Source organism: Heliangelus exortis, chromosome 2 (genome assembly GCF_036169615.1).
Source record: "Heliangelus exortis chromosome 2, bHelExo1.hap1, whole genome shotgun sequence".
NCBI lineage: Eukaryota > Metazoa > Chordata > Aves > Apodiformes > Trochilidae > Heliangelus > Heliangelus exortis.
Genome location: NC_092423.1, coordinates 60,705,145 through 60,728,444, shown reverse-complemented (window position 1 = coordinate 60,728,444; position 23,300 = coordinate 60,705,145). Strand labels below are relative to the sequence as shown.

The 23,300-nt window shown below is 40.7% G+C and overlaps 1 protein-coding gene across 7 annotated transcripts in view; it reads right to left on the bottom strand.

The window, feature by feature from the left end:
- The window catches only part of MBOAT1 (membrane bound glycerophospholipid O-acyltransferase 1), a 59,939-nt gene that overhangs the window by 18,086 nt on the left and 18,553 nt on the right, over positions 1-23,300 (bottom strand). For 5 of the 7 annotated variants that reach the window (XM_071736319.1, XM_071736313.1, XM_071736317.1 and 2 more), the window contains exons 2-5: positions 14,354-14,499; positions 13,729-13,806; positions 9,869-9,964; positions 1,126-1,181 (exon numbers count right to left, since the gene is read on the bottom strand). In XM_071736319.1, the coding sequence (XP_071592420.1) occupies positions 1,126-1,181; positions 9,869-9,964; positions 13,729-13,778 (202 nt within the window). In that variant the 5' untranslated portion in view covers positions 13,779-13,806; positions 14,354-14,499. The remainder of the gene's footprint in view (positions 1-1,125; positions 1,182-9,868; positions 9,965-13,728; positions 13,807-14,353; positions 14,500-23,300) is intronic. The other 2 variants (XM_071736314.1, XM_071736315.1) reach the window with 2 other exon arrangements.

The following is a 23,300-nucleotide window of genomic DNA, read 5'->3' as shown; positions in this document are numbered from 1 at the left end:
CAGGCAGCTGTGTTAAATTTTTACAGAGATTTGTCACAAATGATTGAACTGTAAGCTGCCTCCAGTTGATCTACAGCTCCATATACAGACGTTCACAATGTAGTGAGCCTCTTCCACCATCATTAACCTGTAGGATTTCTGGTCCTATTAAAATGCTCCTGCCTCTGCTGTTTTCTTCATTTACCTTCAATGTTACTGGTGTGCATCTAGGCCACGTACCACTGTGGCAGGCAATGATACCTGAGCTGGCTAGCTTAAATAACAGAAGCAGGAAAGGCTCAGCAACATCAATGTCAATGACAAGGTCAGTTAGTAGAGTTTCAAGCTGCACCCATTATAGCCAGCTAAAAGCATTAGACCCACTTGTGTAAACTTGGCTGGCGAACAAAGCCAGACTGTGTGGTCTGTTCCGTGGCCACCACCTAAATTCTACATCATAACAACTCTACAGCAGGCTCCTTTTTCACTCACCCACAGCTTATAATGCAGTGAGCCTTGGACCATCAGAAACTCACACTGCAACATCAGTAGGCACAAGCAATAACAGTACTAATGACAACTGACATTTCTAGCCTTTGCACTGCACTAGACAGAGGCATTTTGCTGGGAAATAACAGAGCTCTTTGTCACAGCATAGCACAAGACTGAAGACAATGTTATTTTGCTCACAACCGTGCTTCTCCCTGCACTGGGAAACAGCTAGTGAATTCCATCTCTCACAATTCATGAAGTGTATTATCACTGAATATATCAGTCATAGCATATTTTCGCTACATAACTACTTTAATGGCTGAACCAATGACTGAACCTAGGTATCAAACACAAGTCTTGATTTTTGAGACTCAAGAACAGTTTCAGAGAGCTTAATGGAGATGCATCTAAATGGCAGGTACTGGTGCTAACTAAAATCCAACTAAGGAGATCATCCAAAGGGGTAAATAGTTGTCTTTGTTCCTGCAAAGACAGTTGGAACCAAGAGAACTGATCAAAATGTGAAGTTTTCCTCCACAAAGCATTTTTTTTCATTTGGAGTTACTTGCTGAACTATATTTATTCACTCAATCACAGAATGTGCTGGAATAAAAAGGCTGGCTTCAGGACATGGGAGGAGATCCCTTTTCTTACCATCATGTAACTGGCAAGCAAGCGTTGTGATCTTCTGTGTAATTATCATCAGCGGACTATAATAAAGACAGAAACAACAGTTACATCTTGTAATACAAATTATTCCAAACTTTCTTGATGGATATCTTTATCCCTTTAAAAGGCATAACTATGTTAGCAACAAGTGGAAAACATTCAATTAAAACAGACGGAGGAACTCAGGCATAAGACAATTGCCTGGGTTCAGAGCAACACCACGGAAACTTGCACCAGAATGTTTAATTGGGAAGCTTGCACAAAGCCTTATTTTATGTCTCTCCATCCTGCAGCAGTGCAAATTATAATCCAGAAGCAATAGCACACTAGGAAATACCAAGTTCTGCAGTCCATTGGGCCTCCTTACAGGCAAAGGCCAAATTCAAGTCCCCTGTGGCACAACACTAGAACACAACAGTGCTGCTGTAACATAACTCTGTCTCTTCTTACTGTTGCTCTCCTATTGTCCATCTCCTCAGTGCCCTAAAAAATGTCATCTCTGCATACACATGATTATTTCCCCACATGAATAGCTCTATTAATTAGGAGTGCATGCAAATAAGAGCACAGCAGCTGCCAGCACAGCAGTTTCCCCCTTGCTTCTTGGGCATGCAACTGCCTCGTGGACAGCTTGTCCAAGATGTACAACCCAACTGGGAGTGTTTGGGCATGTGGGATCTGTAACCTCCCCAGACCATGAGCTAGCTGTGCCTGAGACACAACCCCCCAGCAGCTTTGGGACCAACCCAAGAGGCAGGGTGGGAATAGCCACTATGCTCTCAGTAGGGCTGCTTAAACTTCCTTACTGAGCTTGAAAGGCTATAGGCAAATCTGAGCAAAAAAAAAAAAAAAAAAAAAAGGCAAAACTCAGATTGATGGCTTCAGGACGTCGTCACCATGAGGGTGAAGGATACAGCCAGGAGCATTCAGAGGTATGTAAGAAGAAAGATGGGGTATTAATCATGGCTACAACTAAAAAGTCCCTCATGGGCAGAGGCACCATTGTGGTCCATGTGCAGCTTCTATGGGATGTGAAGCCCTGAGGAGAGCAAAAACCCTTGCACTGAACATCTTTAACCTGGAAAGACCCATGGCAGGCAAAGCAAGAGATAAACACCTGCTGACACTGCCTCTCCCCATCTCTCTGTCACTCAGGACACCAGCACAGGATGCCCAGATTTCACACTATCTACTAAACGTTCACAACTGCAAGAGCCAGGAGGTTGGTATAGGGTCATAAGGATACATCATTCTTTTCAAAGCATTAATTGTGATGATAATATATAAAAATTGTTCCACAGAAGATATTTGTCTTCACTGAGGATTAATACAACAGATTGTTTCTCAGTTTGGTGATTAATTATTACCATAAACTGTACAGAGATTTCTGCTTGAACACAAATGAGAACTTCAACAGGGAAATTAAAACCTGAGGTTTTATACATGCTATTTAGAGGGTTTGACTTGTATATGGAACTTTTTAAAGATATGTAGATGATGAATCAGAATATGGTTATTAATTTTAAACACTGCAATATAATGTCTGGAATCCAATGAAAGAAAATAAGTTGAAGACTCTTTTTTGTTTGTTTGAGTACTATTTTTCCCTGCTGATTTCTCAAGGTAAAGGAAAAAAACCAAAAAAACCCTATGATCAATTATGTCTTTCTAAAATAACAGTCAAATATTCATGTTCTGCAGAGATTTTCAAGAGATTCTGAATCATTCTCAACTAAAATTGACCTACTGGTTACAACCAAATGTAAATCCAATGGCTGATATAAACTGTTTGCAAGCTGAATATCCCACTATAATTAATCAAACTGATATTCAAGATAATCAATATGCATGGTAAGCAAAAGAATACTTGAAAAAGACCTTCTTTCAAAGTAACTGGTCTTTTTTTTTAATACTAAATATGGCTGTTCTTTTTCAAGAGTCTGCATGTAATTCTGTGTGGGTAGAGCGATTTGCATTTTCTACCCAAAACCAAAGAAAATACAATATCAGCCAGTTTCTGATTAAGAAACTATTTTTATCATTTCAGAACTCTACTTGAAATGTCAGTAAAAATCTTGCATATAAAATCCAGAACAAGCTTAAATATGCACAGCTCTGGAATACAGCCATAACACAAGGTTTTGTACAGCAGCTCTCTCCTTGAGTCTCTCCTTGAGATGGCAGCTAAGGAATGGATGAATTCAACAATGGCTTTTCACCTTCCAGATAACACCAATATTGTGAAACAGTCATTCTAATTTTTATTCAATTTATCTTATCATAAAAGTTAATTATAAGCTGTTTTCACCATTATCTTTAACATTCCATTTCTCAAAGTAGGCTTCCCATTCATACAAAATTTAGCTTTGATTTCAAAGATACAAAAATCCCAATTCTTTAAGCATATGAAAAAACAGATTTTTTTAATCCTTAAGAGAGACAGAGGTTGTCACTAAACAAGCAGCAGTTCTACTGCAATAAACAGAGATTTTTATTTTGTCAGTGGTTCACGTTTCAGCTTTGTGGACGAACACTAACACTTGCTTCAAATTGGTTCAATTTGCTGCATACATTTCTGAGCAAGCACTTTATGCCAGTATTGAAGTGGGTAGCTTTAAACCTCAGGCTCAGAGCCAAAACTGTATGCCTTTAAGTACCTAAATTTAGACACTTGTCCTAGAAAATTGCCCCCCCCACACACTATAATCCATCCAGTGAGAACCAAAAGGCAAACAATCCTGATGTGCTGGCTGATCAAGGGAAACAGCAATGCAGTCTTTACTGAAGTCACACAATGTATGAACACAAGAAAGAGGTTCTCTTCATCTATATTAGGAATTCATTGCCTCACTGATGGCACACTGTAACCCTGCAGAACATGTCAGCCTCTCCTGCACTGTAATCAGAAAAGATGGACAGTATGTCCCCTTCAAATCCCAACTCCAGAGGAGACAAGCAAGCACAAAAGTGATAGTGCTGACACCTTAGGTGGGAGGGAGACCCACAAAGTGTATCTGAGACACTTTCAGTTATCTCTCCTGCCATCATCATATTACATATCTACATCTCTCTTCTATACCCTGCTCGGGAAGGTGGTACTGCTGTACAGTGCCAATAGGCTGGCACCCTCTAAATCTTTCACAAGATCAGTTTCAGGAATCATTAAACATTTTGCACAAAGGGCAAGCAAGGTTTCAGGTGAGCAAGGAGAGTCTTCCTCCTCCCTCCCTCATCTACCATTCCTTCAATCACTTGATCTCACTGGGGGACCAAGCTGTGGCTGCAGGAAAGGGCAGAGCAAGACGAAGCAACAGCAGTGATGTAAGCTCTGTCGTCTCCTGGTACCCTTTGGGATGTGGAGGAGGCCCCTGACCTTCTGAACACCCACACCTGTCCTGTTCCTCCCTGGGGCCTCAATCTCTCCTCACTGCACACACACAAAGAGCAAGTTTTTGTTTCTTCAGAATGAAAAATACTCCTGTTCCTGTATTTGCAGAACAATGCATGAGGACATGAGTCCCGAATCAGTATTACAAATTAGATAAGCAAAAAAACACCAAACCCAAAACATTTAATTTAGGGGGAAAAAAATGTATTTTCCTGAATACTCATTGAGTTTTGATTATTAAAACTTGGCAATATCAGAGTACTGAACTGTCATTTCCAGCCTTTCAGGTAACCTCTAATTTTAAGCGGCAATAAAACATTGAGCAAATTAATATATAAAATCATGTCGCACATAGTCAACCCTAACCATAACTTTTGTGGATGTAGATGATGTAGAATCATAGCCCTTAGCATATAGTTGCAAAGCAATTGGACAGTGTTCAAATATGATCGAGTTCAAGTCATTTCTTCTTCTTAAATATATGCTTTATTTCAAGAAAGATTATTGGAAGTTCTATAGCTTTGTTAACTCCCCTTCTAGTCTGTAGCACTTCTGGCTTTTTCCATAGTCTAAGTTTTGAATTATAATCATGTTGAAATGCGTAAGAGAGAAAAAGAGAGAAAAGACATTTACCAAACTGAGTCTGCCTGACCTTAGGTAATCCCATGGTGGAGTCTGGCATACACTGGCTAGAAATAGTTTCCACTGACCTGATTTCATTGAGAGGAGGTGGAGCCAAAAGGCTCATTACAGACAAGACTCTGAAACAGCAAACATTTGTTTCAGTTTTCTCTATTTAGCCATGAGGAGAAGTTCACTAGTCACACTCTGCTACAACCCTAAACATGCTGCCGAGGGGAACACCGAGCCAGAGATGCCACAACAGCCTCACTGAAAACAGAAGTAAAGGCCTGCTGCCAACAGCAGCAAAATGAAGAAGTGCCGAAGCACACAGAGGAAAAATACTTCAGCTGAACACACTCGTGCCTCCAAAGCAGTTTCCAATTTGCTCCAGGTAGTCCTTTTTGGTGGACGCTCCCAACAGAAGCATTTCACTTAAGTCTTTACTTCTAGAGAAGTGTCATGGGATGCAACTAGGCTTGTGGAGCTCTCTAGTAGTGGCTGCTAGAATTTTGTCTAATTCCCACACTGTGGCTCTTGCAGGGCTTCTCTCTAGTGGCAAGTGATCTCAGCACAGTCTCAAGTGGACAAATGCTCAGCAGCAGCAGCCAAGCACCAGCGGGCACGGAACCCAGATGGCCCTGCCCTTACTCACCCTGCACGTGTGCTGCTGTGCTGCCTCTGGGGACTTGCTGGGGGAACTCTGGGGACTTGCTGGGGGACAAAGTTACCCAGAGCTGCTGGAACATACACTGTAGGCAACATAATGTACTTCATACATTTAAATAACAAGAAAATAAAAATAACCAACTGAGCTTGCAGGACCAGTCAATATTTCTGCATTGTGTTTTAACATGGCAACAGAGGCCATCGATGGTTGTTCCCATCAACAAATGTATTTCCTTTTTAAGAACTGGCCTTGTTCCTTAGTTCTTTCGTGGTTGGTATTGTCACTGAGAGGGTGAAAACCATCAACAAACCACTAACCACCCAACAAAAATTTGCTGTCTGAAGTGCCACTTGTTACTAAAGTATCTGCTTATATGGCTTTTCAAGAGGGCTCTTCTAATGAACATTCTTTTCTAAGTTTGCTAAGAATGCTGCTGCTGCTGTGCATTTGGGGTTCAGCAAACACATAAAGATGTCCATATCTTCTGGAGAGTGATGTCCACTAAAAAACTCGTGTAAGAGGTACAGATTGAACATCTGCAGGGAGAAGAAGTCTCTGAAGTATCCCTGATAATACAGCTCTGGTCTCTCCAAGACCAACAGAAGATTAGAAAGCAATGTCACTGTGTATGGCGATTTTCACAGTTCCTTTTCTCTAAGAAATGGTGCCAAGAAACTCACACATGCATGATCATTCCCTGACATTCACCAAATGAGCTGCAGTATTAGAAAATTTTGCTCAGACACTGCAATAATTTAAAGAGGAAATCAGAGAAATCTATGATGTTAATCAAACAAAGGATTAAAGCAGACACAACTTTTTACAGATGCTGAGCTCCTCTGAATTCTGTCCAAATTATCATATGGTATTTGCCCACCTAGCATGCTAGAATGAAACCATATCTGTTACTAGTTTCCAAAAATCCCAATCAAGATCCCTTTATGTATTTTAAATGTATTCCTCCCTAAAGCCATTTCATTACTATACTGGGTCTAAGGCTGTGATACAAAGAAAAAAACACAAATTGTACATTAGTATTAGCATTTTTACAAAGTTGTAGAGAAACCAGGCAACTTACCAGCATAATCCTCTTAGCAAAAAGAAGAAATAAGAGAGAGAAAAAGAGAAAGAAGGGTTAGGATTTAGTTTTCCTAGGTACAATGTACAGATGCTGTGGCAAACCAAAGAAAATAAAATATGCATGTTTCTCTCAATGACTAATTTGAATTGAGGGGGAAGCACCACATTTAGTTACTTTACAATTAGTGTTCAAAAATTAATAGTTTTATTTGGCAAAATAGTCAGAAGAAAATTCCTAAACTATGTCACCACAGTTCTATGAAATAATATAAATGAAAGAACTTAGATAAAATCTATATTTGTTTTCTTCAAAATAATCAAAATTAAAGCATAGCAAACTGGAGCTGATTTTCATTAGAACCTGGTATGTAGTTTTTAAAACTTAGTTTTCCCCTAATTACTATGCAATACATTAAAAGATCTTAAATCAAGAAACTGCTGCAAGCAGCTGAAGTACAGGTTTGACTGTGGGAGTTGGTCACCAAACCTTTGCATGACTTAGAAGAATTAAGCAGTCAACAATAAGCAGCAAGGTTCCTTAACCTTAAAGTGATGAGTCACAGTTTGATCTTCCATTTTCCAGTTTACTTAAGACATGACTCAAAAGTTACCTTGTTCTCTCCATATCTACCTGCATTTTACAAGCTGTGCTCTCAAAACGGGGGAACTCCAAACAAATAGTGCAAACAGCTATTATTAAAGATTAAAAAAAAAAATGTATTTGCAACCACACTTTAAAAGGGTTATGCATGCAAGCTGTTAAGAGTACAGGGCAGCTCAAGAGAGCAAAAGAGGTCTGCCAGCTTTCAGCATTGATACTGGGAAACACTCATTTAACACTTGGCTCATCACTTTAGGGAACTGACAGTGAAAGCTGATGGCACTAGAACTGGTTATGTGCCTATTCAATGTGAATTAAAACTTTTCCCAAGCAATCCAAAATCAACAGAGACTTAAAGGACACTGTCAACTCAAATACAAGTCAGTTGAGGACAGGCTTTTTGTTCTCTCCTAAAGATTGCCTTAAATCCAGCATTTTGCCTTCTCAGTGTATATCCCCAGCTACATTTACCCAAAAGGGTGGGAGACTTCTGGGAGATGGGCATTGCTGCATGGGTGTGTCAGTTGTTTCTCAAGTCCTGAAGAACTTTAAGGCCATCCTCTGAACAGGAATCTGTTTGAATTCTCCCTATTACCACATGCAATGGATGTGGAACCAGCAAACATGGGAGAACAAGCAAGGGGAGGCTCAGTTGATGCCCATACATGGTAAAACAGGTTAGGGAGTACATTTTGTATCTTTGGGTCACCACACCTGTTTAGGTATGTTCACAGAGCATATGTGGGCACTTGTTATTTATAGATGGGGAAAAGAAGTTCTAAGTCAGATTTATGAGGCTGACCAGGGCTAGAGCACTTTGCATTGGAAATCTCTATAAAAATCGCTACAGTATTTTTATTTATTCTTTGTTTCTAAAATATACCATGAAGATGTAGTTCATTTCCATACTACATTTCCCATCTGTTTACCACCTGGGAGTTTTATGTTTGACTGAAGTTTAGTAATTGGTTTATACTGAAGCACCAAGACAAAATCAAATAACGAAGTAAGTTCAGGTATTATTCTTTCAGTATCATTATTATTATTGTCAATCTCATCATTAGGTAAGAGCGGCTCCTTTTTCATCAAGAGAGCAGAAAAGGCTACCTACTCTATGATGTGAACAGCCACCATTCCTCTTCTTCCATGCCCAGTCTCAGATGGCTCTTTTTTAAATGTCTTCAGAGAGAGATGCCTCACAATGCACTTCTGAACACACTATTCAGAAAAGCACACTCTTGCACACCTCTCTCTCTCTCTCTCCTTTATAAACACACAGAGAGCTATAGCATTCCAATCCCATTTATAGGCTTCTTGGTATGCCATGCTCTTTCAGGTCCTGCTTTTGTATATTAAAAGAAAAGCAGAACAAAATACTACAACTAAATTTCTCTAAATGGGGAGATTGTAAGTTACTGGGGCATCTGTAAGTTACTATGGCAGTTTACAGAGAGTTTCATAGTATGTTACTAATTATTCTGTATTCAGACATTCAATTAAACAAGTGGAATTCAGACTAGCACATTGTTTTTAAACCATGAAAAAGCATGTGTCTTCCTCTCGTAAACAAAATATAGTTAAGCTGTCAATGTTATTGTAAAGCATCCTCTACTGGCACAGTGAAATCACACTGAGACAGCAGTATATGTGCAAAAAACTGTTTCACAGAAATGCATGGCATATAAAAAGTAGTGCTCTTTACACAGCAGCCACAACCTGCCCCTGTGAGAGAACTCATAAGACTGGCACCCACAGCGAAAGTTGGTCTCATGTCTCTCTGCCTGGGTTACCCACCCACCTCCCAGTTCCCCCAGCCACTCAACCCTTGCCCATGTCCTCCCCTCCTGCACACTGGAACGCTTGGGTTGGGAAATACCCCCCTGGTTGGGGCACCAACATAAATCAAAAGAGGAGAGGGAAAGGATGGCTCATAGCTGATAGCTCTGCCTAGTAATGTGTCAGGAGAACAGCCCACCCCATTAGGTACCAGGGCATCAGCCATGCTGCTCGCCAGGGCTGTGAGTGTTACACCAGCACAGGGAGCAGCTACAAAGAAAGACTCAAAGACTTTTCTTCCCAAGCTGCTCTAGGTAGTAATGCAAATAATCACAATCTACCCTCCTAACTAGACAGTGCCTAGCAAGAAAAGAGCAAGAACAAGGAGTCAATGCAAAAAAAAAAAAGAAACAAACAAACAAAAAAAATCACACAGCTTTTATTCCTTCCTTGAAAAAAACAACAACAAAAAAAAAGAGTCTTACAAAAAGCTTAAGGGAAACAAAATTGCAGCGCTCCCCAGATAACAAAAAATATTCTTAAAATATACTAATATTAACTGACACACGACCCAGATTGCAGACCCACTCACCCGGAAAAATCTGTAGTGAGAATACCATAATGAAATATGTATATTCGGCTTATGTGGCACAAGGTGAGGTATCCCATAGCTACGACAAAGGAGTACCTAAAAACACAATATACAGAACACATAGTTACCAACACAAGTACCAACAAGAAGTAGAGTCACTCAGACTGGGTTTGGGTTTGTTTAGAAGTGGAGTTTGATTTTTGCAAATTAGGTTGTTAACAAGTGGGAATCTATGCTACAAGAGATAACAGAAATGCTGAGAGGACTGATGGTTTTCCAGCTGAAGTGTTATGGAAGTGTCTCCTCACACTAAAGGTGAGAAAAAAAGACAAGAAGAAATAAGATCACTTCAAGTGGGGCATTTTTATTTCAGAGCTCCCACCCCCACATATAATTTTGAAATTTCTGTCTTCCTCAAGTATATCAGACCAGATGATACTGTATATGTGTCAAAGTTATCCACTGCCTTTTTTATCTGTATATATTCTTTATTCACATGTACAACTCTTTCTCAGATCTACCAGAAACTAAAATATTTCAGGTTTAAGATAGGTTCCTCTCCCTTCCTCAGGTTTCTCTCTCGTCTAATTCTGTATAAAGGCAGATAATGACACGCAGCCTGATCTTTTCAGCCCTAAATACCAAGAGATGTCCCTTTCCAGAAGAAGCAATCATTAAGTGAAGCTTAACAAATTCACTCTCTGTTTTAAAAGATAATAATAAAACTACACTAGGCGGGACAGTAGCATGACTACCTTACGAGCTGAACAGTCTGAGGACTGGAGGCATTGCAGTATCTAGGTGGGGCAGATACAGCCTTCCCTACAACCAAATTCTCTCTGTATTTACCTGAGCAATAAAGATGATACTGAGGAGGAAAGAAGCAGATGGGTATTTGGAAAAACAACTAACAAATTAAGCAAACTAGACAGCGCAACAGAGAGCTGGGATACCAGAATAAAAGGCTTGCATCCCATGGACAAGCCAGGACCAGATGTACTGGTGTCCCCTGCACCAGGAGAAGATGGTCGTGTGGATGAGAAGATGCAAAGAGTTACAGAGAAACAAGAGTGCACATTCCACACACCTGGCAGAGCTGAGTCATGGGAGGTCAAGCAGGCTGGCAGCACACACTGCCAAGTGGGATTCCTTTGGACCCATGGGAGAATTGATCATGGTGGAGATCCAAAAGTGAAACCAAACAAGAGGAAAAGTACCCAGAGGACTGCAAATGAGCCAGGCCTTTGTCAGTCATGTCTGTCTTTAAAATAAATTAGTCTTTCCTCCCAGAGGACTAATAAACTGCAGTGTGAATGGCAGTGATGGATTGCAAGGCAACTTGAAGGTCATGTGGCCCACACCAAACAGCTAGATGAAAGGCAGACTCAATGGATATGGCAGCTTCTTCAGGAGATTCGGAGGAAAAATTCTTATTTTATCCCAGTCAGGCAGCCAGTTGAGTCCCAGCAAGTCCCTTGGGCTCCCTCTCATAAACAGAGAATGACAAGAATCCCTACCAAGATAAATCACTCTGCTCAGACATGTAACTGTGAAAGATAGGATGAAAAATCTAAAATAAGCCTTGGTGCTTAAGTGTAAAACACCTAAGATTGGAAGGGGGGTGAGCAGAGAGAGATATACTGAATTGATGCTGCAGCTCAGAGATTTCTGATGCTGGATTAGTTTGTCCATTTATAGGCTTTGAAGGCTGGCAGCCTCACCAAAGATCAAACTAGCAGAAAATAACCAGGGAAAGAAGCACATAGGTTAAACCTTGTATTTTCTTTATTTCTTTTGTTCAATTCTACTTGCATTTGGAGGGGGGATGAAACCAAGTCTCCAAGCCCCGCTGTGAAGGATCCAGTAATCATTAACAGGCCCCACCCTTATACAGGCATTTTCCAAGCTTATTCTCAAGCATCTTGAATATGCTATTATTGTGCCAAAATAAATAATGTGTATATACGTTGAGTCATGTTGCTCATGGAATTCAGTAGTCCTAATCCAGTCCTCCCAGACCTGCTATGGCTTTTCAGAATGCTGGATTGCTATTTCACATTGACTCAAATCAACACAAGGCTCTCTTGCCACAGTGGGTGACGTTATATGAACCAGCTAAATTTGTGTTGCAGTGAGCAATTATTTTTCCCATTGTGACTAATTGGCTAAACATTAAGGGTGAGGGGGTTTCCTGTTGAAACTCTGCCCATTTCCCTGCCACCTCCACCTGCCTAGGAAGCTGTAAGCAAGGGTTGGATTCCCTCAGTAGACTTGGTTCCCCTGATCCACAATGAGTAACTCCTGCATTTCCCCCCAAGTAACAGGCAGGGACAATGACAAGCAGACAAGTAATACATATTCTTAGTAACTTTTCCTTATGGTCTCTGGATGGCATTTCTTTCTGAAACATTGTCCAACTTCTATTTTTAAAATTGTTTATTACCTCTGCACTTCTGGGATTTGCACTTTGTGAGAGGGTGGAAGAAAAGCTCCTTGAATAATACCAGCCTTGCTGGTGCAAAATGTTGGTGACTGCTATAGACCATGTTGCTGGGTCATATTGCCAAATATTAAGTGATGATTCCCATTTGAGAGGGGTTGCCTCAGGAAGGGATAAAGAAGAAGGGGAGATGACTGAGAATTAGACCTCCAGACAGCCCTGGGCCTGAAGATGAGTAAATATGGTGTTTCCATTCACCAGCCCAGACTGGTGAAACCCTTCAGAAGCTGCTCCAAAACAGCTACATAGAGCAAAGAGAGAGGCATCACCTATAACATGCCCAAACCAAACCACAGAATTAACCACATGCTGTTATGGAGGCCAACACAACAGTAAAATCAGAAGAACAGCACCTGGTGTGATTCTTGGGGTGGCCTACACAGGGCCAGGAGCTGGACTTGATGATCCTGATGGATCATTTCCAACCTGGCATATTCTATGATTCTATGAGCGCATCCTTATGGCCTGCTATAAAGTAGCAGTTTTACAAATAAAATTCCTAATTACACTGATTGATAGAAAGCAAAGAAGTCCACCTACACAATTTTAAAAACTCCAATGTGCTGGCCCCTACCAGAGTACAGTACCCAATTGAGAAGGCTCAGTGACTGAGCAGAGATCTTTCATGTGAAATTTCTCTTACTCAATGGAAGAAGAAGATTTTACTGCCATCTAGTTTTCTTTTTCACATAGAAGTGTAGCATGTCTTTTGGCCAGGAAGGCACTCATCTGATAAAGCACTTTTAAAGTCTCAGGTGTCTTCCTTCCTCTGAGATTTGTGTAGGGAACAGAAAGATTCCATGGTAAAAAACTTCTCATGGTGACGCTGTAAGCTTCTGCTTCAATGAAGTGACATTTCTGGTACCTTGAACTTGCTCAAGTACTTAGCACAGTACCAAATGCAAGACATAATTTTGTAGATCACTACGTTATGCTGCCACAATGACCTCGCTTGAACTACCTAACTCAAAACTAAGTGGAAAATACCTAAAGGCCATACAGCAAGGGGGAGAACATATTACAAAGGATTATCAGAAGTGCTCCTCAAGGACACAAAACCAAGGAGAATATGACTTCATTATGTTTAGCGAGCCAGAGGTTTGGCATAAGTTGTTAAACCCACAAAAGCTGACTTTTGAGACCAGCAGTTTCAGCGGGAAATGCAAAAACCACAAATAGAAATTACAGATGCTTCTCTAAATTGAAATAACAGATTCTTCTCTCTTCTAACAAAGCTTCTGCAAGTAACTGGGAAAGAAAGGCAGGAAAGAAGAGGAGGTGGTCCTAAAAACCCCTCATGCTTCTCTATGAAAGATGTTTTCAGAGAGACAGCTCCAGTCTTGCAGCCACATAAGCTCACCTGTGGATGTTGGGAATACTCGCCATATTCATAATGCCATAGTTCATCATCACCAGGACAAAAAGATGAATGGAATACCTTGAAGACAACAAAGCGAGTATTTAGATAATTTCTATGTGACCTGGAGGAGATGGAAGTTCAGAACAAGGTAATATATTTCCATAGAAATCAAATAAATGTCATGTTATGTCAGGATATCAGTAAACATGGATCATCACAATGACATTCTAATAGCCTTATTATCCAACATAGATTAATACTTCCGGACAAGATAGTATCAATGTGTTTCATTCAGAGAAAGAGCAGCCTAGCTCCAAGTGCACAGTCAAGCTAAACACATTTTTTCCAAAAGAGGCATCCTCACAGCATCACAGCATACCTTAAACAGGTATGCCTGTAACTCGCAGAACAGACAGCACAAACTTCACTTAAAAATATTTTCATGGCTTATTTTACTTTGAGGGCTCGGGATGGCTATTCTTATTAGGAATCTTTTTTTTTTCTCTTGATAATAAAGAATGTGCCTTAAGACTACAAAGATGTAGTCCAGAGAAGCTGATAGGAATTTTAAAAGTATTTTTACACAAGACCTGTCTACATGGTGACTTGGTGACTAAATACTCACCACCCAAAGCAGAAGACAGCAAAGTATATTCCAAAGAGGGTGGCAAATGCATGGCGAACAGCAGAGCTGGCATGACTGGGACCCAAGTAAATACGAAACCAAAATGCAGCCAAAAGTGCAAACAGTTGACAGGCTACAAAATTGATCTGTAAAAGACAAACAAAGCAAAAAACCGTTGTGACTCTTGGAGGAGGGCAGAAAGGAATCTCTATTTTCAGAACAATAAAGAGTGAAGTGAGGAAAAGGGGGAGGAAAACTGAAATTAATGACTTTTTTGTTTTTTAGCATTGTCACTTGTGAGCCCTAGCAGTAACTTTCTTTGCCTGATGACAGAAGGAATTAAACAAGCACATTATCACCCAAAAACTGAAGCAAGAGGAAGACCAAGCTCCAGGTACCCAAAATACTGGATGGCTCTGAGTGTTTTCACTCTTCCTAGGTCAGGGCTGCACTCTACTGCTTGGCATGCCAGCCCAACCCAGACACAGGGGACATCACCCCCCCTCTGTCCTATTGGTGGGAGGCAGAGATCAGGAAGCAGACTTGGGATTCAGGCACCCCAGTGCCTGACTTTCACCACAACCCCCAAAACAAGGACAAAATCAACAATCCTGATGTGACTGTTTGACAAGGAATAACCAGACAGCCTTTTATTTAGCTGAAAACCCCCACTCCACAGCATCCTCCAATCAGACCTTTCAACTTCTCATTTTTTTGTTGTTCAAGTGTGCAAAAAAATAAAAAAATAAAAAAATCCAAACACAACTTTGTTCTAGCACCCTGCAGACAGCTAAAGGAAAATGCTTCTTAACTGTTCTTTGACCACTGCATGCCTCTTTAGAGCATGGAAGAGGTCTGGCTCTACTGGAAGGAGGTGGCGATGGCAGTGGGAGTACAAGACAGGTACATGCAGAGGGCAAGCAGTCCATGTCTAGAAGCTGTTCCTGTCAGACACAAGGACAAGCAAAAGCTCCAGTGTACTCAGAGCAAAACTGACACTGAGCTGTCCTCTAAAAGCCACTTTCTCTTTGACAGCCTCAGCAAAAGTCCCCAAAGGCAGAAGAACAACAGAGCTCAGCAGCTCTCTCTAATAGACCAATACAGCATTACTATATGACATCCATAAATCCAGCCTGGACCCTAGACACCTGAAGTTAAATTCATTTATTCAGCTGCAGTGGAGTTTTTTGTTGTTTTTTATTTGGTTTAGTTTTTTAAATCAGAAATTCACCCTGAACTCTCCAGCAGCAAGTCATCCTAGACTGAGTAAAATTAAATAGGCTGCAACATTTAAGCAATCACTTGGATTAGAGGATTATGTAAAGCTATCAGTCCAGTACAGGATGATATATCTCACTTGGAAATTCTCTGACATGCTGGCTGTCCAGAGGCGGTTATATTTAACTTGTCAAAAGCATTTACACTGTGTTTAAAAAGACACTGCAGCCCCAAACTGCATTTATTCTGGTGGACTATATCCAACATGATGTTGCTCAAGTAAATGTTTTTACTAAAAGTTTGTTTGCTATGTTACTGCAGTTCCTTTATTTTAGTGATGCATGCAGCCATGCAAGACAATAATGCAATAATTTAGATATCTACTATTTAAGATATTATTAATTTAAGATAATAGTGAGATATTATTATTTAAGAGCCAAATTTTAGATAAAATATCAATTTTGGGGTAAATTTAGATAAATTTTAGATAATTTTTAGATAAAATATGTATGTAAGAAAACATAATTTATTACTGATGGTATCATAGAACTATACCCAGAAGCAAGGAATTAGGAATGTATTGATAACAGTTTACAATTCTTGTTTTCTGTGCAAGATTTAAAAAGGAAGAGAACCAAATTGCACTACACACTGGTATCACAAAACCCAGATGGCTGCAGTACAAATCCCAAACCCTCATCTGGTCTATTACAGTACAGTTACACAAAAAAAAAAGAAAGGGCAGGTCCTGTCTGACCAACCTGATCTCCTTTTATGATTGGGTGACCTGCCTGGTGGATGAGGGGAAGGCTGTGGATGTGGTCTACCTGGACTTCAGCAAGGCCTTTGACACCATCTCCCACAGCATTCTCCTGAAAAAGCTGTCAGCCCACAGCTTGGACAGGGGCATCTGCGCTGGGTTAGGAACTGGCTGGAGGGCTGGGCCCAGAGAGTGGTGCTGAACGGTGCTGCATCCAGTTGGCGGCCGGTCACTAGTGGTGTCCCCCAGGGATCAGTGTTGGGACCAGTTCTGTTTAATATCTTTATTGATGATTTAGATGAGGGGATTGAGTCCATCATCAGCAAATTTGCAGATGACAATAAGCTGGGGGGAAGTGTCGATCAGCTGGAAGGCAGGAGGGCTCTGCAGAGGGACCTGGACAGACTGGAGAGTTGGGCTGATTCCAACGGGATGAGGTTCAACAAGGCCAAGCGCCGGGTCCTGCACTTTGGCCACAACAACCCCATGGGGAGCTCCAGGCTGGGCACAGAGTGGCTGAGAGCAGCCAGACAGAGAGGGACCTGGGAGTCTGGATTGACAGGAAGCTGAACATGAGCCAAGAGTGTGCCCAGGTAGCCAAGAAGGCCAATGGCATCCTGGCCTGGATCAGGAACAGCGTGGCCAGCAGGTCCAGGGAAGGGATTCTGCCCCTGTACTCAGCACTGGTGAGGCCACACCTCGAGTCCTGTGTTCAGTTCTGGGCCCCTCAGTTCAGGAAGGATATCAAGGTCCTGGAGCAGGTCCAAAGGAGGGCAACCAGGCTGGTGAAGGGACTCGAGCACAGATCCTATGAGGAGAGGCTGAGGGAGCTGGGGCTGTTCAGCCTGAAGAAGAGGAGGCTCAGAGGAGACCTCATCACTCTCTACAACTCCCTGAAAGGAGGGTGTAGCCAGGTGGGGGTTGGTCTCTTTTCCCAGGCAACTCTCAGCAAGACAAGAGGGCACTGTCTCAAGTTGTGCCGGGGGAGGTTTAGGTTGGACATTAGAAAGAATTTCTTTACTGAGAGGGTGATCAGACATTGGAATGGGCTGCCCAGGGAAGTGGTGGATTCTCCGTCCCTGGAGATATTTAAAAAGAGACTGGATGTGGCACTCAGTGCCATGGGCTGGTAACTGCAGCGGTAGTGGATCAAGGGTTGGACTTGATCTCTGAGGTCCCTTCCAACCCAGCCAACTCTATGATTCTATGAAAACACTAAGTCCTCTCTCCACTCCTTCCAGCTCCAGAGATACACCTGAAAATGGCTGAAAAGAGGATACTCCTGACAGGGCTGTTGTGATTGAATTCTTTCTAAGCAAGGTCCCAAGAATGATGGATGCTAAATCACCATCAACAACTGAGAGAACCTCAGTCCCACCTCACCCTCCTCCTATCTGAGGTCATACTTGTACATCCAGTGGAGCTCAACTTTGTAACATGCAGAGACAGAAACTAAGAGCAGAGATGCCAATAAATCTGATGTGGCTGATCACTTGAAAGACAATACCCTCTTCTGTGCAGTGTCACTCATGGAAGATTTACAGCAGTAGAAATCAACAAGATAAGCAAGTGTTTGCTTTTTACTTTCATCCAGTTCTTGTACACACAGAAGAATGAACATGCAAGATCCCATGGCAGACACTCCTGTAATATCATTTACATAAATAAGGCAGGTAACCACAGCAGCAGCAGAAAGCAAGCAGCAGAGGCTTCACCACAAGCCAATGTGCAGTACACGACAGCACAGCAGCCTTGCATACATATGCTGCCACTTGTCTACATTACCAATTCTTCTGAGTGTGTGCTATCTGTGCTACTTGGATTACAGATAGCATGGGCAGAGCAACAGTGCTACTCTCACATCTTTATTTTCTTCTTCAAACTAGGCAACAAAATTTATTTTCTGTGCAGTTTTTGTTGAAGTAAATAAATCCTTGTATCAGTAAAAAAAGCAAAAGTACACGCTTGCCTTACATTTCAATTAGCTTTCAATTTATAAGGATTGTTTCTGCAAAGCAGCCAAACATCACAGATGCAATGTACTCAGTAAAGAATAATCTCAGAATGCTGAGCTTTCATTTACCCTTTTTATATGGAATTAAGCTAGAAAGTACTTTATGGAGGAATGGCTAAAATACACCATTAAAAGTTGCAGATACGATTCACAAATCTAGATATTAATCTTCCTTTTCAGGACTTACTGTACAGGTACTTACAAGAGACTTAGCTGAAAGCGAAAGCACAAGACAGAAAATTACCTTTATCCTGGCCCACACCAGGACATTTATAAATGACAGTGATGGCGCTGAAGAGGCACAAACACACATAAAGATTCCTGAGTGTCATTTGAAAATTAAGTGACCTAACACAATAGCATAAAGGAAGCAAGAAGGTTGCACCCTTAGGAGTGCATTTCTTGGGAGATGGACTCCCAGATACAAAAAAATATAAAGCAGTCTCAAATGCAGAAAGATAAGACTTTTGCCTACTGGTTGATGACACTCCTGCCTTTGCCCTCCCTTCTGAACTGCAACTACCTTAGCTCTTTACCACTTTCCAGGTTCCTTACCCCATGGCCATGTTTTTTCTGACAGACAGCACTGCCTCTAAACACAACAGGCTGCATTTGTTTTTCTTTGTCTCAGGGTTGTTTATGGGTTTGTTTTTTGTGTATATTTACAGTGACACATATGCATTACAAACAACATTATCAGTTTGAAAGGATTTATCAGCAGAGGATTTGGGAGAGGGATACCAATGAACAAGAGAGCCAGGTAAACATTGCACTTGCTGATAAAACCTGTCAGCCATGAGGTATTTGGTACCTTTTGGAAAAAAACACTGGGGAATTGTATTGGAGGAATAGTCCTTGTATCTGTCCTATAAGCCTGCACTTAGAACTTGAATACACCAAGATGACCTCTGATTTCTGTGGGCTTCAGTCAGAAGATCAGACTTAGCTGCACAGAGCTCACTGCATGATCTAGCACATAGTTTACCGCAATACTGGCTTTTAGAGGCACTAAACACCTGCAGAATACTTCAGGTCAATCCCTTCTGAATTCATCCAAACCAAAACAAAAAGCGTGGACAAAACAGCCCAAAGCTTTTCTTAACTATAACCTGGCACAAAGAGAGGGGGAAGGCTGGCCGTTTCTTTTGTAAGACAATGGTCAAGACACCAGTCAAACTGGGTCAACTTGCTTCCAAGTGCTGAGAAAATCTGTTCTGCCTGGCAGGCTGAACTCCATATTTAAAACTGAGCATTATCTTTGTCTGTTCTCTGTTCTCTGTATCTTATCTCTGTTCTCCACAGAGATAAAGTAACTTCATAGAACTACCACCTCTATTTAGTTATTTATATCTACCATTTTAAACACATGCAGCATTCACAAGCATATACACACGAAGACTGTGAGATCATTTGACAGAGTCTTTACTGCATTCCATTTATCAGGAATTTTATTCTTCCCTCTACATATCTTAAGTTGCCTAAGGAAACTAGATCTCTAAGATTTTAAGAAATGTTGCAATGCATCATGAGTGCAGTAACAGTCACACTTGCCTCCCTTTTCCTTTCCCAGAGAGGAGAGGGTTCATATTCCTTTTTGGTTATTTCCACTGTTGCTAAAAACATTTTGTAAACTGTAAATTGAAGGCTTTTGGGCATGGTGACCATGCAAAAATAACATGGAAATAGAAAAGAACCTATATGAGAATTAACCCTTTTCATTCTGACCCACCGTTATACACAATTTAACGCATGTTTTTAGCTAGACATGTCTAGTCAGTGTTGCCATCATTTTTTTTTCCATAAATTTTCAACTTTGCAAGCAGAAAAGAAACACCTTTGCTTTTTATAGTGACTGTCTTCCATGATCTAGAGAGTAAGATGTAATAAAATTAGGAATCACAACACATTATATGTTGCCAAAACAAGATACTATCTTCCTTTCATTTTCCATGATTAAACACTGGAAGACTAAAAGGCAGTCTCATTGAAGTATCCTTCACCAACATCTGGAAGACTTGTATCTGAGTCACAGCCAGCAAGGGACAGCCTTGCAATGCAGAAACAAGATATCTGCTCTTTTAGAGAGAGAAAGAAAAGCTGGAACACCTCCAGCTCAACTGAGTTGATAGTTACTGTTGTCTAAGAAATTATTTAATACCTAACAGTCTCAACTTTAAAAGGGCAAATGGATCCTGAGAATGTAAACACCAGGTATGCACAATGAGGGGAAAAAAAAAGATAAACACATCATTTCTTCCTTTATCCATTCAAATTCTATAGTAGAAATAATTCAATGTGATATTTAGACTACATATCTCATTTTATACAAAGACACAAACCAACTGACCAAACACCTATGATGTTGACACAAGAATAATCAAACATAATGGTTCCAAGATTCACTTATCCTATTATCCTAAACCAAAGCCCTCTAAGTACATAAAAGGTTAGTTCCATATGCCTCAAGACTTTACATCTCTCATTTTTTACAGGGTGAATCCAACTTAGCAAATGTTGGACTGGTCCAGTAGGAAGGAGACACACTAAATCCTAGGTATCTGCAGTCATCTTTTCAGTCATCAGAATCAAGAGGCAGAGTGTATTACATGGGAAAGTCATCTCTTCAACATCCTTACCGTTCTCAGAGAAAAAACATTAAAATTTTTGCTGTGATTTTTATTGGATCCCATTAACCATCTGCAAGAGGGCACTTTCAAGGGCAAGAGCCAGTTGGCAAGTCACAAAATAGAAGTTCCAAATGACATTAAATATGTATGTCTCAAAATCTTAACATTTGGAGAATGAGAGCCCACTGCCAATAGCACTGAGTGGGAACAATTACCACCTTTTGTTCTAGGGCAAACCAGCTCCATGGTGGAGGTTAAAGAACAAAGAGGTAGCAATCTGTCAAATTATTCTAACAGCAAAGTCACAGAGCCATAGCTCATTTCCAAAAGGAGACAGATCAATGTGTTGTTTGATGCACTGGAAAAATGTTCCAGTCTTATGAGGAGAAAGTGATTTTCCTAGCTAGAAATTCTTACAATGGGAAATAGAAAATAGAAGAGCAGGCAAAACCTGCCTTTATACCTTTCCACCAAATCATCACAAATAGTCTTGGTCAGTGCTCACTGTAGTTCATGGCAGGCTACTAACCACCCATTTCACAAAGTTTCAATTCCCCTTATCCCACAAACCTCAGATCTGCAACTCTCCCTATTTAAAGAAGTGATAACAGACATTTGAGGATTACTAGATCACACTCCAGGAAAAGCTCATAAGACTAAGCACAGAGTCTGTTATTATAGTGTTACTAGCTTTTTCCTTATAGTTAACTACCAGGAAGAAATGTCCTGTACTCTGTTTTGACCACAAAAATACTTTGTCTTTCCTCTACTACTTTTTTGCCTACTTTTTACTAGCAGAAAAACTGATCTCACTCTCAAAAAATCTAGGCAGATGTAACAAATTGACCACACGGTTCTCTCCCAAGTCCAAATGGCAATTAGTAAGTCCATTATCCAAACTGCACAGCCCTCTGTAAGCAAAACTCCTGTTAATGCTGTGATTCATTCACTCTGGAAATCACTATGAGAACTCACTCTGCTAACTTCTGATTTAGTTGATGACAAGGTGCTGACGTGTCCCCCGTAACACACAACTTCTGGACAAAAAGCAGGCAAGTTACACACACTTACATGTTCACAGACAGAAGTACAAGATTGTTATAGTGCTTCCAGAATATTCCTAGCTACCATCCAGGTCCATGCCTGCATCAACAGCCAGCAGACACGCAACCTGTCCTCAGATTATAGATATTGCAGAAGATACAGCTAGTTTTATGCCAGGCCTTGCACTCAGCAGCTGAGTGAGTGAATAAGGCTTTAAATCTATATTTCATCTGCTGAACAAAAGAATGTGCAGGAACAGAGGCCTCCCACACTGTCTCAGTATAAAAATAAAGTTGTGGTCCACAGTCAGGTTGCTCTCTATTTGCTGCTATCCACTAATTAGCTACTGAGCACTAGTTTAGGAGGGTAATACAAGGTTTTTATCTGGTAAATAATAATTTCTCCTCTATATGCTGACTTACCACAGATGACCAAACATCTGTCTTCTGCATCTGGAAAAGCGTAAGGAACCATATTAATAAAAACTACAGACAGCAACAGCAGCTCCTGCTGAAGGCAAACCATTGCCTCTGGAGTTCAACAGAGTTTGGACAATGTTTTGGAAAGGGAATGCCATTACGAAAGATTCCACTGTGCCAGAGATCTGGCCAAGCTTCAAGGAGGGCATTTTTCTTGCAAAGAATAAAGCAAGAACTACAGAAGCGTAACAACTTATTTTCTCTGTTTAAAAGATTATTTTGCACATGTAAACAAAGATATGCCCATGTTTAAGTGGATAATTTAAGTTATAACTTAAGTTTAACTTTGCTGGAGACATTTCTACTTCAATATTGAAAAATAGACCTGCTGTTATGATAGCATTTCATAATGTTCAAATGTGGTATTTAAAATGGGTGTGTTAAGAATGAGAGATGGAATATTCTTTAATCAGATCATCTCAAAGATATCTGATACTTAACTGAAATTTTTCAAAATATTTTGATCTTCCAGACTATTTTTATGAACTCTAAGGAAAAATATTATCTACAGAGATCACTTAAATCTACACAAGGAGGTGACAAACACCCCCAAAAAGAGGCCAGTGTCACAGAAATCATGTCAAGCTTCCCACCGCTAGAATTCTGACTCAGGCTTCCACAAAGGAGAAGTATTCCTGAAACATAATCTGTGCAGCTCCCCTTACTGCCCACAGTGGTATTGCTTTGCACAGAGCTGAGAGCCAGCACAAACATTCATTTGTGAAGAAATCAGACTCGACTGCCACTTGCAAGATGCTTTTTTTTGTGTCCACATCCAAGCATTGGGAATAACACAAACAGCATA